The 13,637-nt window shown below is 46.1% G+C and overlaps 1 protein-coding gene across 1 annotated transcript in view; it reads right to left on the bottom strand.

The window, feature by feature from the left end:
- The window catches only part of AXIN1 (axin 1), a gene marked incomplete at its 5' end in the record, with an annotated part of 122,101 nt that overhangs the window by 4,271 nt on the left and 104,193 nt on the right, over nt 1-13,637 (bottom strand). The window contains 3 exons of the mRNA XM_019507389.1: nt 2,375-2,542; nt 8,162-8,269; nt 11,983-12,228. Of these exons, the coding sequence (XP_019362934.1) occupies nt 2,375-2,542; nt 8,162-8,269; nt 11,983-12,228 (522 nt within the window). The remainder of the gene's footprint in view (nt 1-2,374; nt 2,543-8,161; nt 8,270-11,982; nt 12,229-13,637) is intronic.

Genomic DNA, 13,637 nt, shown 5'->3' with positions numbered 1-13,637 from the left:
TGCGTGGAGGGGTGGGTGCCTCCTGGTGCTGGGGGAAGCTGTCTGGGCGCTGGGGCTGAGGGGCAAAGGAGATATGCCTGCCCCTCCAGCAGAGGAAGAAGGTGGAGGGACCCTTTGCGGGCAGCAGGGAGCTGCATGGCTGGGCTCGCAGGGATGAGGCAGTCGGGAGACACTGCCAGGGTGGAAGAGGGGGAAGCTGTGGCCAGGAAGTCTGGTGTGGCACAGGAGCCCCAGCCCAGGGCAGGGGTGCCACAAGCCTCCCCTCCTCCTCCCTCCAGCCTGTGGGAGGGCTGGACTTGCTGCAGCTGCTGCACTTCAGCCCGCCCTGGGCAGAACAGGACCTGGAGCCCTTCATCCTTCTGCTCCCCACAGCGTGACTGGGCCAGAGCTGTACTCCATTTCATAGTGCTATTGTGGAGTGCAGTGCTGGTCCTCTGCACCGCAGATCCAGCCCCAGCTGGTGGCATGGGGTAGTGTGCGGTGCCCCAGTTGCTGCCTGTGCTTCTGCATGAGATGCACTGCATGCATCTCATGCTGGAGGACATTCCCACTGTGTCCTTGCAGACCACCATCCTGCGAGTCTGTGTGGAGCACCAGCAGAGCCAGGGTGCTATGGGTCAGGAGTGAGGGGCACTGGCAGGGCTGATGGGGCTGTGGCTTGGGGGTGAGGGGCAACAGCATATCAGGGTTGCTCAGTGTCATAAAGCAGCAGGGGGACAGCCACAGCTGGACTCATGTCCTGGTGAGCTAAGGGGGCAGGGGGAGCTCTGATTTTTTAAGATTAAAAAAATCCAAAATCAAATGCCAAAATATATAGTTATTTAGAATTTATTTTACTATAATGATCGAGGCACTGGCAGGCTTCCAAATTGCTTTAAAATTGTAAATATATCAATAAAATATTGTGTTAATTGATACATATATATATATATATAGAGAGAGAGAGAGAGAGAGAGAGAGAGGCATTTCATTTTAATTGTGGAGAAATGCAGATTCTGGGTTTTTTACTGAGAGGATTTAGGATTCCCCCATCTCCACTTTAATAAGATACTTTTCAGTTTTTAAGCAGAGAAAACCAGGATCCCTGCTAATGACTAGACTTGAGCTCTTACCAACTTCTGGCTTCATGGAGTTAAACAACTTTGGTTTAGTGTATAACCTGAGACACAGCACAAGACCAGCATAAAAGCAAAAGCCTCAAATTCTCATAGCCAGTCAGAAGTGGCAGAATTCCTGCAGTGCCCTAAGCAGGTCCCTATCTGGATTTAAAATTACTTCCTGACTTTGAAGATTATATAAAGAAGCCTACTTAGGTGAATGGACCTCCTGGCAATGACTTAGGGTTTCTTAGTCACAGTATGGTAGGCGGTCATGCAGCAGTGATGGGACTTGGTCTTGGAGAACACACACAGTGGGCACCTTTGATTGCTTCACTTGTGCTTGGCTCTCTATCTCTTCCAGGAGCATTCCTGACACTAAGTGGACCAGCATTTTTGAAGAGCTGCCAGTTTTGTTGGTTACATGGAGTTAATATTTTCTGGATCTTGCTAACTCACCTGTGCTAAAGATGACATATGCCAAGAGTTAGGAGTGGCCCTGCCCTGGCCAGCCCTGTGCCATTGCTAAGGCACTGAACCCCTGTCAGACAGGTGCCTACTCCCTCCTGCACTGGAACAGGGCTGAACTATTTGTCTTCTCACAGCACTGCTCTGGACAGAGACTGGCATTTCCTAGGGAGTAAAGCTGCACCCACTCTCTGCCCAGTGCTCCTGCCCCCTTACAATTTGAGAAAGGCTTTGTTTGCAACAAAATCGCGGTTCTTTGCCCCTCCCCTCTGTACCCCATGCCCTATTGAACCAAGGGACTCTACAGGCTTGGAAATACTTTGGTGCTGGTCCTTCTTAAAATATTGGCAGCATGTCCCTGTGAAACAATCCCCTCCTGCTGTTAGCAGTGGGGGATGCAGTTCCTTCTTTAAGAAGGAAATGGCCTCCCTGAACTCCTTAAGATTCAATTGACAGCTGATGCTCTGGGCAACATACCATGGTAGCACACAGAGAGTAACATGGCTTATTCAGGAAACACATACCCCCATGGCAATCACTGGCTTTTTGAACTGTGCTCTGGACCCTCACAAGCAGGGTAGTGAAGGACCACTCACTCCTTAGCATCAAACCATTTAGGGACTGTTCATAAAGTGTTAGGGCTATAACCACAGAGGGAAGCCAAAACACTCTTCTTGGTGGATAGCTGGGAGGAAGTCAAAAGGCAACATTCCTGCCAGTGATGTGTTCCTTGGAAAGCAGTGCTCCAGAAACAGGGGGGACTGAACAGCTGGTTTTTATACTTACTGTCAGTTCCTCCTTGGCCTTACCTGTAGTTCCCTTTCTTGGTGAGCAGCTCCTTGAATTGTCCCAGAGTTACCACCCGTCCCTTGACAAGGGTGCGATAGGGGATTGGCTCTCCACAGAAGTAATAAGCAACCACAATGTTCTCACATGGATGGGAAGCACCACTGCCTGGTCTTTTCTGGGGCTTCAACCTGTCATTTGAAAACAAAACCATTTTCACTGAATATTGACCAATAGGCCAGTCAGGCATTGCCTCCCTCAGACCAAGGCACACGGGGAGGACCCAAGGAAGTTGGTTTCCACTACTGTATATACGCTGGGGTTAATGGTAAGCCTGTATCAGTGCTCGCTGCAAGCTATAGGGATCCAATGTGCACAGAGACTGGTGGCTTGAACTATTTTAGGCTTCCTGGTGAATGAAATGGATGCTGTCTGGTATTACATGCTATATTCTACAAAGCTGCCACAACTAGCAAAGGTCTCAGAAAGGCAACAGGGAAGCCCCTTCCCCCACAAGTGCCCACAGTGGAAAGAGACCTCCTTTGGCATAATCTCATTTCCAGCATCAGATGAAGGAAAATTTACATATTAGCTACTGCCTCTGGTTTTGGGCCAGCAGCACAGGTCTGTCTCAAAAGATCCAAGGCCCACACAAACAAGGATGTCCTGGAGAAATCCTCAGATTCACAGCTTGTGGGTGAGGGACAGCGGCTGTACAGAGTTGGAAAAGCCCAAGGGGAAAGAGGCCTCTATCCAGGAGTGGACTGGGGAGAAGTCTGCACTGGCTAACCTGAGCCTTGGCTGCTTGGAAGAAGAAAAAAATAAAGCTTTTAATGGTGCTGGACCCTGAAAGTAGGTTTTGCACTTCCCTTATATATACAGAGCTTGAAGCTGCCCTATTGTGCCAAGGGAGCAGGCAGACTCCAGCCAGGAGGCCACATTCTGCCCTGTGCTGAGTCAGCTCTAGCTCTGTCAGGACAACAGACAATCTGAGGGTGGACACAAGTTATGAACCTCTATTAATTGAGCTTTCCCAGCAGATACAGGATCAGAGAGAGACAAACCACTTACTGCTGCACGGAGCAATGCATCCGAAGTGGGGATAATAAGTGACTGCCCTGGCCCTCTCGGCAACCGGGTTTCACACTGGGGCATGCTAACTGTTTCATAGGGTTTGCGGGATTCAGCTACCAGAGAGGATGTTTTCCTGAGGACATACTGTTCCAGTCCTTTAACAGCCGCCTGACTGACAACTGGACATGCAGTTTATTAGGGAGGATTACTCCCTAATACATTATATTCAGTAGAATATAATGCCTTTGGCAAGTCTGGACACTTCCAGGGAGGATTTAGAATCCAGGGCAGGGCTTATTCCTGTAATGTGGGCAGTCCCCAGCCCTCAATCATGCAGCCTAGGTCTGAGTGGGAATGGTGATACCAGAATCATCTTTGCCATCAGCTATCTAACATGATCACTTATGGGAACAAAAATTGCCCTGCTGCAAAGTTTGGTTGAATTGCACATATCCAGTGTCCAATGTGGTTGGTTTATGGCCATTTCCAAGAAAAATGCAGCCACCTAACAGAGGTAACAGGAAATATGGACTCATGGTGAGACCAGGGCTGGGAGACAGGAGTTGGGGGGTTGACTCCTGGCTTTGCCAATGATTCATTGTGCAGTATGCCTTTCGTTAAGTCAAAGGACCTGTATGCCTGTGAGCCTGCAGGCATAGTTTGCCTGAGGCGCTGGTTTGCCTGGTGGGGGGAGTTATAAGGTCTAATGTTCTCGGTGTTTGTAAAGCACTCTTGGATACCGGGACTGTAGGAGCCAGACACAAGTCAAATGCCCTCAGGGTGTATTATTTACAAAGGCAGGCTCTCCCAGTTTTGTAAGCACAAACCTGTGAACTGAACCCACTGCAGATAGCACACAGGTGTGCCAGCACAGCTTGTACCCCCGCTATGCAGCACACAGAAGGGCAGCTAATGGCATTACTAAACAGGAGAGTTCGACCACAAAGTAGGGGAGATGTGGGTCTTAGCCACAGCATATTTAAAAATACTCCCTCTGCAAGGCATTCTGGGGAGGAAAGGGTCCTTTCTGTATCATCACACAGCATGGGGAGAGGGATCAGAGATTCCCATAAGTCCAGGGACTTGGAGGAGGTGGGTCTTGGAAGCAATCTCTTTGTGTCTTTTCGAGCAGAAGATCAGTCTGCCTACATGAGCACCAGAGTTACAGCAGAAAGCTTTAGCTGCACCAGGGTGCAAGACAAATAATCTGTGCATGAAAAAAAGCATACTGCACACCACTAAATCTTCCTACAAACCAGGCACTGCTACTCTAAGCATCATCAAGAGCAGGATATTCAGCATCAGCTAGGCAAGAGTAGCCTTAGCCTGAAACCTGCAGTTATTCCTCACTCCCTTTAGTGCAGGACACTGAAGGAAAGGAAATTTCCTCTGCATATGAGCCACAGCAACCATTTCTGAACAGGGTCCAGAACTGAGCTCCTCTGGGATGCAAAGTCAGTGTGAGGAGCACTGCAGTCAAGTCTGCAATGCAAACCGAGGCCAGTGCCAGCCTTGCTGAGCCAGTTCAGTACAGCATTTCATTAGTATTTATTGAACACTCATGCAAACAGGATTCTCTCTTTTGTTCTTATACACGAAATTGTAGAACATAGATGGAATTTTCAAGATCAGCATTTGTTTCCTCTTTGCCAGTGTGACTTTTCAGTGGTTTTAAGGGCATTTGCAGAAGCAAACCCAAGAAATTCAGGTCACCTTAACACTGGGGCACTCCTTACTGACATTGGCTATTGTATTTTCTGGTAATTTAAGATACACCTGTATATAAGATGTACCCTGCAAGAAAGGGATAAAATTGAGGAAAATAGTTTTTAATAAAATTTGATTGAATTTTGGTCAATTTTTAGTACAGTGATTTCAATTATTTTACAATCCATAGCTTCAGAGCTGGATGAGTTTGACACCCCTGTCACAGAGTATGGCACTGAGGTGCTGGATGACAGAGCCTAATCATAATAACTGCTAACAGCTCACCAACCATTTTATGTGGCAGACTTCAGGGCAGAAGCTGGCAGGCATTCTCTAGGTGTGGCAGCATACATTTTACAGCCTATTATTTCTTTAAATTCAGAAGTCTGTGCATTCTGTATTTACAGCCTGTGCTTCCAAGTGTTGAATTACATAGTGCTATGGTGTTACAGCAGTGTTGTCACTTTCCTTGTAGCCCTGTTCTGAAGGTGGATACATGTACCAGCAGCCCACTCTTAACGCGGTTTCAATTAGCGCTATTTCACTATAGCGCTCATTTAAAATTGATACCTAGTTTCACTGAGCGCTCAGAGTTTCGCTATAGCGCTCAGTGGAATCAGCAAGTTTTGGCAGGAAGGCGGCAGCAGCAAGTGTGGTGAGGGGGTGTGGTTTTGCAGCTGGCGGGGAGCGGGGTGGGGTTTACAGCTAGCCAGGCATGTATCAGGGACGCTGCAAACCCCCCTGCTCCCCGCTGGCTGCAAACATCCACCCCGCTCCTGTGGGATGCTCTACTGCCTGAGTTCACCAGCTGAAGCAGCAGCAGTGGCAAGGAGTGTGGGGCCAGCAGAGGCCTGCACCCAGGGTGGGGCAGCAGGAGTGCGGGACCCAGGGCCAGGGCCAGCAGGGGCCCATGCCCAGAGTGGGGCAGTAGGAGTGCTGGTGCTCAGGCTGGCATGTGGGGCCAGCAGGCCGAGGCAGTGGCGGTGAGAAGTGGTGAGTGGGGGGGGAGGGGCATCAGCACAGGGCCTGCATTGGTGCCCAGGGCCAGGGCCAGTGGGGGCCCAGGGTGAAGCAGCAGGAATGCAGGCCCACACTGGCATGTGGGACTGGAGCGGCCAGTGGGCTAATAGGGAGAAGCGGCGGTGGCGAGAAGTGGCAGCAAGAAGCTGTGGTAACCAATTACCTATATTTACATTCATTCCTATGGGCAAATGGGTTTTGCTTAGCGCTCGGTTTTTCTGGAACCAATTAAGAGCGCTATGTGGGGGTTGCCTGTAGTAGTATGAAGAATAATGCTACTTTGCACTTCTCTAGTGCCTTTCATCCATGTCTCCACAAGCACATCACAGACATTCAGAAAGTCTAGAGAAATTCACCAGTTGGCATGTGTGATCTTTGCAAAGACAGATTTTTCTAAAAAATGCATATAAAAATACATTTGGCAGCTTTAAAAATTATAAACAGTATATTGGAATAAAAGATGGTTTTGTATTTATATGACTGGAAAGCTGCTATAACAATGGAACTTGCCAAGCACACGAGCTAATCACAATCTTGCTACGTCAGAAAAACCAAGACACTAACCTTTAAATATTGGCTCTCACACAGAGTGACTTTTTAATGCCATGCCCATGTAAATATGAACTCCAGAGCTGCGGAAAATCCTTCTGCCACTTTCAAAACCATCTAAAGTTCAACTCAACAACTATGTACAACTCAGCAGCAATCATGGCAGTCCTTTTCTCGCTCCTAGGAAGAGGTGGTATTAGAATGCTGAGATGTTCCTAATCTTAGTGTGTTTATGAAACAATCATGTCTCTGGCAAGGGAAGTTGTATATAGGCAGCTCAAGAGGCTGTGAAAAAAGATGCAGATTCTTCAAGCTCAAAAGGTCTTCCCAGAGCTAGTAAAGCTCTCAGGGTCTCTCCTATCCCTGCCACAGAGCACAGGCTGCCCTTTAGCTAGAAAAATATTTTAAAAGTTGAATTATCCTTGGGAAAAAAGACATGCATTTAAATTAAATTTGGGCAAGCTTTGCTAACCTTGTGAGCCAAAAGTTAATGAGAGGTTTGGAAAACCTTAAATTCCCCAAGGTTCTTTCAACCCCTCTAGAAAGAGTGATGACTAAAAGATGACTACTTATGTGCCAAGAAACCCAGACTGTGGTTTTGTGGTACAGAAATATGCATGTTACACACAGCATCCACCAAGTTCAATCCACTTTGTCCATGTCCATAATGCTGTTAAGTAAATAAGCCCTTGTTCATCTTCTGTGAGATGGAAAAAGATTTGGTCTGTTCTAAGAACCTGAAACCTAAGAAACCCAGGCAAATGCCAGGAGTGTTGCCCACACCTGACAATTCACTGCTCCACTCCAGCAATAAGGTTAAGGGGATTCCTTACTGACAGTGGCTATTGTATTTTCTGGTACTCCAAGCTGCCTGGGGCTTGGAATCTTCCTCTGCCAGGTACATGGCTGTTACATAAACATGGTAAGATTAGGAATACCTCAGCCTTTTTATATCACCTCTTTCTAGGAGTGAGAAAAGAATGGCTGTGATTCTGTAAAGGATGGAGAAAGCACAGGAGGGGAATGGGTGCTTCTGAAGCTCTTTTTGAGTTAATCAAATTATTTGCTAAAGCATATTCATCCTCCCCTCCAGGTGAAGCAGTAGAACTAAATATTTATAGTGTACCCTCCTGAAGGACTAAATCTCTTTGGTACCCATCTTACTCTGAGGGTTGGTCAAATCATAGAATCCCCCTCTGCAGAAAAAGAAGGAGAAATGCTAATGTAATGGAAATGGGCTCAGATGTTAAGCACTGACATGAAAATAGTCACTTCCTTCCCAAATGCAGACATAGGCTGCTAATGGCTGGGAGCTACAGCTGCTTATGGGTGGGAGCCCTAGCTAAGTCTTTGGGCATCACCAAATTTTGTCATAAGTCAAAGCAGCATGTGCTGCTAGTAGTGGAATCTACAGACAGACTACAGTTTACGGAGAACACATGAAGAGTAGTGGCACATACTCAGACTTGGAGAGATCCATGTTGGAGACAGCTGGTACCACATTCAGCATTGGAATACAAGCTGGTCTGACAGAAGTGCGACCACGCTGGATAACCTCTTGAACATACCTAAAGAACAATCTCAGAAATTAGACAGGGTTGGCTAACCATCTCTATTGTCAGGCTGCAGCACAATACAGATTTTAATAAGGTTGTTGCAGCATCTCAGTCACTGGGTTGATTAGGAAAAACCATGTCCCATTTTTTCCACCTCCCTGGTAGTAAGGAGGACAGGAGTTCAAAAATCAGCTCTTCACAACAAGATACAGCTATGTGTATTTTAAAGCAATCAAATGGCCCTGTTATAGACGTGCATTGAACAAGTTTTTGGAGTAGACAGTCCCTCTGTTAGTGTATTATCACCCTTCCCATTGATGCATACACTCCAGAGGAATCTACTCCTTTGCCAGTTTGGCTGCTTGACCTGGCTTTGAATAAAAATGGTTTCCTGATGGAAGACTGATAATGCTACACAGAACTGCCGTATTGGTCAGATGGATGCTTTTCCTGTCTCACCTCTATAATACAGTTTGGTACAGTTACACAGATCTCTCAGCTTGGATGGTAACAGTTTCAGTTGCAAATAAGCCTTACACACAGATGTTATTAAAAACAACTTGGTGGTGTGATTAAGCACTCACATAAAAGGTTGACAGCTGACTAGAAAGGAAAGGTTTGAACAAAATGCCTTGCAGAGAGCACTCAGCTCTGTGGAAGTAATCCTGATAAAGAAGCAGCCCGGGGTACTTGGCTCCTGCATGTGCCCCACAAGACCTCAAAACAACAAGATATTTCCTTCAAACCCTCTGTGAGCAGTGATCGTATTGCATCTGCCTAATTTGCAAGTGATTCCAGTGATAGTAAAGCAAGATCAAAATGTTATCAAACTGGAAGAAGCAAATCTATCAGGTGCAATCCCTTTGAAACTGCTGAGCACTTTATTTCTAACAAGCTGAGGTTGGACTGAAAATGGCTATTCAAGTGCACCTTCCAATACAGTTGGGGACTGTTCCATTGCTGCCTTGTTCACTAGCTCTCTGCCATTCTGAGGAAAAAACTCACATGCCAAATATTTGTCCAATTGTGCCAACATTAAATGTTGTGCTGGATTGTTTAAAAAGAAAAAGTGTGAACAACTCCAAAAGAACCTTCCCACAATGGATACTTCTATATGGCTTCCAGTTGCACTGAGCTACTCGGTCTTCAGTACTATCAGCTTGTTAGTGCTTGTTGTTCTAACTTGGATTTCGTACCTAAGCCATTTTGTAAGGCCTTGTAAAAGAGCAGAGTAAACATTACTACTGATGCAAGATACAGCTAATCAACTAACCTGAAGTCTGGTTCTCTGCCCTCATCATGGCTTCATTCATTACAGACTAATTGCATATCAAAATACCTGCTGGAAAGCTAGGTGCTTTAATAAACTATATGTTTATTACTTGAAAACACTTTTAATCTTAAATGCTGGTAGAAACTATCACCTACCAAAGGGTTTTTAACATCTAATGGGGAATGTAAACTAAACAAACTACCTGAGGGAAACAGTGGGTCACAGTGTATGTGACACTAACCATTTCTGCTGCCTTCTGAACACCTTACAATCATGCATGTACTTCCTTAGAGTAGAGCCTCCTCCCCCTGCCCCCCCAGCTCATTGTATATAGAGAAAAAGGCTGATTTTTTGCAAGCAAAGTATCAGTTTTGGTATCAGTCTTGGCCACTGGTACAGACAAAATGGCCTGCTGTTGTTCTTTGCTTTTTTTCCAGAGACAAAACTCAGTGGGGGCCAGCGTGTTGCTGGTTCAGACAGAATTCACTCTCATCTACAAGCAGCTTGTTTTTAGGATTAAGGATAGAAGACAAGTGATGACTCTTCTGACTTCCAGGGTATTTATCAAAGAAGCAGGGGGTGGGTAACTGGTAAATGTGTATGGTACAAGGCATTTTGAATGGGGAAATGAACCTTCCCAGAGACATACAAAAGTTGAGGACCCTTTGAAAAGCCACACAGCCGGCATCTTGTACTCCTGCTTTTCTTCTGAGGGGAGGGGGCCTGTGTTCTTCAGTCACTCTGGTTCCTTTTTGCTTTCCTCCCTGCATTGTTCCCCTAACCTGAGACACTAGCCTTCTATGAAGTCTGGCAACTCCAGGCACCATTACAGGATTTCATAGATTTCATAGACATTAGGGCTGAAGGGACCTCGGAAGATCATCGAGTCCAGCCCCCTACCCCAGGGGCAGGAAGTCAGCAGGGGTCATAGGATCCCAGCAAGATTAACATCCAAATTTTTCCTCAAGACGTTCAAAGTAGGTGCTTGAACCACCTCCGATGGCAGGCTATTCCAGACCTTGAGGGCTCGGACATGCCTGAAATGGTCTTGCAGGAGTTTATAACAGTTCAACCTTGTCATCCCTTGGGGTGCTCTGGTGAACAAACGTTCCCCCAGATACTGGTGGTCACCCCTGATAAACTTATAGGTGGCCATCAGATCACCCCTGAACCTGTGCTTTTCCAGGCTGAAGAGTCCCATAGCTCTTAGCCTGTTGTCGTAAGGTCTGTTTTCCTGACCTCTGATCACGCATGTGGCTCTTCTCTGGACTCTCTCAAGCTTCTCCACATCCTTTTTGAATTGTGGAGCCCAAAACTGGATGCAGTACTCCAGCTGTGGCCTCACCAAGGCCGAGTACAAGGGGATAATGATGTCCTGGGATTTGTTCGAGAAGCATCTATGGATGCAAGCCAGCGTTTTGCTCGCTTTACTAGCCGCAGCATCACATTGAAGGCTATTGTTTGTAAGTAGTCAGCCTCTGAGGTTTATAGCAGCATTCTAGATATATCAAAGTATATGAGTGATTGTATGCAACCTCCATTATAAAAGGAAGCAATCATGGCAATGAAGATCTTTAAGCTACGCCTTTCATCTGAGAAGTTTAACATGCTTCATACCTCCTCTTCAAGGTAATGCAGGGACAGAACTATTATCCCTGTGTCACAGGCAAGTAAACTGAGTGGTAAAGTGACTTGGTTGTGAATTGTACAAGTGTAACAGCAGAATTAGAACCCACGATTTCTGACTCCCCCTAGTCTACTCTCATCACCAGAACAATCTCTGCTACTTTGGCTTCTAAAATCATGAGGACTATGTTAAGTACCAATCATCTTACTGCTTCCAATTTGAAATAATCTCTTCTCAGTGTAGTGCACGTGTCTGGGGTTACAAGGCACCACACCAAATAAGGACCATTAAAACCAGCTTACTGGCACCAAATAAGGACCATTAAAACCAGCTTACTGGCACAATGGACAAGTTAAAAACAAGTGAGCTCTCCTATGCAGGAGTTGGTGGCAGTAGGTGAACCCTAAATGTGCCTGGCCCAAGCAGGGATCCAGGGACTGCTTGCACAGCTCCTCTCCATCTATCAGGGTTAGACTTTGCTTTTTTTGGTTTCAACACAAACTACACCACAGAGGGAAGCAACCCTGATCCCTCCATTTACAGGACACACTTCTGAGTCTCGGGCAGTTTTTGTGCCCATCACTCCTTAGTCACTGTTCTGCTTCCTGGGAGCTGTTAGGCTTTGTGCACTGGAGGGTATAGTGTGAAGAGATCTAGGGCTCGCTCCCACTTCACACAGTCTTTTTGTTCATTGAATCCTGAAAACTACAGTTGGAATAATGGAATAGAGAAGAGACAACCTGTTCTTAGCTTCATGGTAGTGCTTATGGGATATCCTCCTTCACCATGGCCCTTCTCCAACCTGATCAGACCAAACCACCTTACCTCTGTTTGGGGGGCAGTTTTCCAGCCCTTTTCTCTTCTTCTTCCAGCCGCCTGCGGGCTTCTTCCAGCTGGGTCAGAGGGTTGGGTGCTGGGTTAGGCGGCATGGTAGGATCTTGAATGAAGGGGTGAGAAGGCTGGACTACATTCCGAAGCTGGGCACTGACCCATGGGTGTACAGCAAGAGGTCGCTCAATGGAGAGGGGTCTGGCCATCTCATGAGCCAGCTGCTTCTTAGCACCTGAAGAGCTACACACACACAAACACAGGCATTTTACATAGCAGCCACATACCTTTACACACTGAGTTGCGCATCAGAAAGGGCTCCCAGTAATCCACCATCTAGATCTGGGGCACTTGGCAATTATCAGGCTGCACTGTGGAAACTCTCTGCAGTAGTGCCTTCCAACAAGGTAGAATATGAAAGTCCATACAATCCAATGTGACTCAAGTGAGCATTTAGGGGGCAGAGTATCCAACAGAGCTGGAATTGAGTTAGGATCCCATGATAAACTCACTACCGTCTGCAAGAAGGCCCTGAGGTTACAATGATAGCACAACCTTCATCTGAACTCTTTTGGAAAGCACTCTCTGAAAAGCAGTCTGGATAGTGCTTGTTGAGTTTACTTGGATAAGTGAAACACCTGTATTGAACTTAACAGTAGAGACATAATTTGTATTAAATAAAGCTTAAAAGAGAACAGTATACATATACAACATTGTTGGTTACAAGTTACAGAACTGTAATCAAACCGTGGAGTAGAGGTGAAATACTGAATTAAATAAACCTTAAAAAGTGAACTCAATAAAAATGCTGTCTTTGGTAACAGAAGAGGATTTCTGTATGTGCTTTATAATTCACACCACAGTGTACAGTACAGGCAACCACTGCCTAATGCTGTTTCACTTAGTGCTATTTTGCTATAGCACTCACTTGAAATTCATACCTGATTTCACTTAGTGCTCAGTGAGTTTCATTATAATGTTCACGGTTGCCATCTTGGGTCATTAAAAACAACTGCGGTCACCACTTTGGGTCATCAAATATTTTCGGTTTTGCTTAACACTCATTTTGCTTAACACCTGGTTTTTCAGGAACCAATTACGAGTGCTAAGGAGGGGTTGCCTGTACATAAAACCAACAAGAGGTATTCTCCTCCTCCCATCCACCCCCACCTTGCAAAATTCACTTAGCAGGATTCTACAAAACACACCGTGGTACATGATGATAAAATTTCCAAGCTGTAAGTAACACTTACGAACTATTTACTGGCACTTCCATAAGCATTAAGTGCTGCAAAGTAGTAAATGTCCTTTTCAAGAAGCACAGTGACTTAAAATCAGATACTTAAGCTTTCTATGATCTTGGCAGTCAGAGTCTTACTAGCCTTCTGTGAAGTCTGGCAACTCCAGGCACCATTACAGGATTTCATAGATTTCATAGACATTAGGGCTGAAGGGACCTCGGAAGATCATCGAGTCCAGCCCCCTACCCCAGGGGCAGGAAGTCAGCAGGGGTCATAGGATCCCAGCAAGATTAACATCCAAATTTTTCCTCAAGACGTTCAAAGTAGGTGCTTGAACCACCTCCGATGGCAGGCTATTCCAGACCTTGAGGGCTCGGACATGCCTGAAATGGTCTTGCAGGAGTTTATAAC

The sequence above is a fragment of the Gavialis gangeticus genome, unplaced genomic scaffold (genome assembly GCF_001723915.1).
Source record: "Gavialis gangeticus isolate Ggan-Ray unplaced genomic scaffold, GavGan_comp1, whole genome shotgun sequence".
NCBI classification, from domain to species: Eukaryota; Metazoa; Chordata; order Crocodylia; family Gavialidae; genus Gavialis; species Gavialis gangeticus.
The sequence above is the reverse complement of the archived record's forward strand: the minus strand, read 5'-3'. Positions and strand labels throughout refer to the sequence as shown.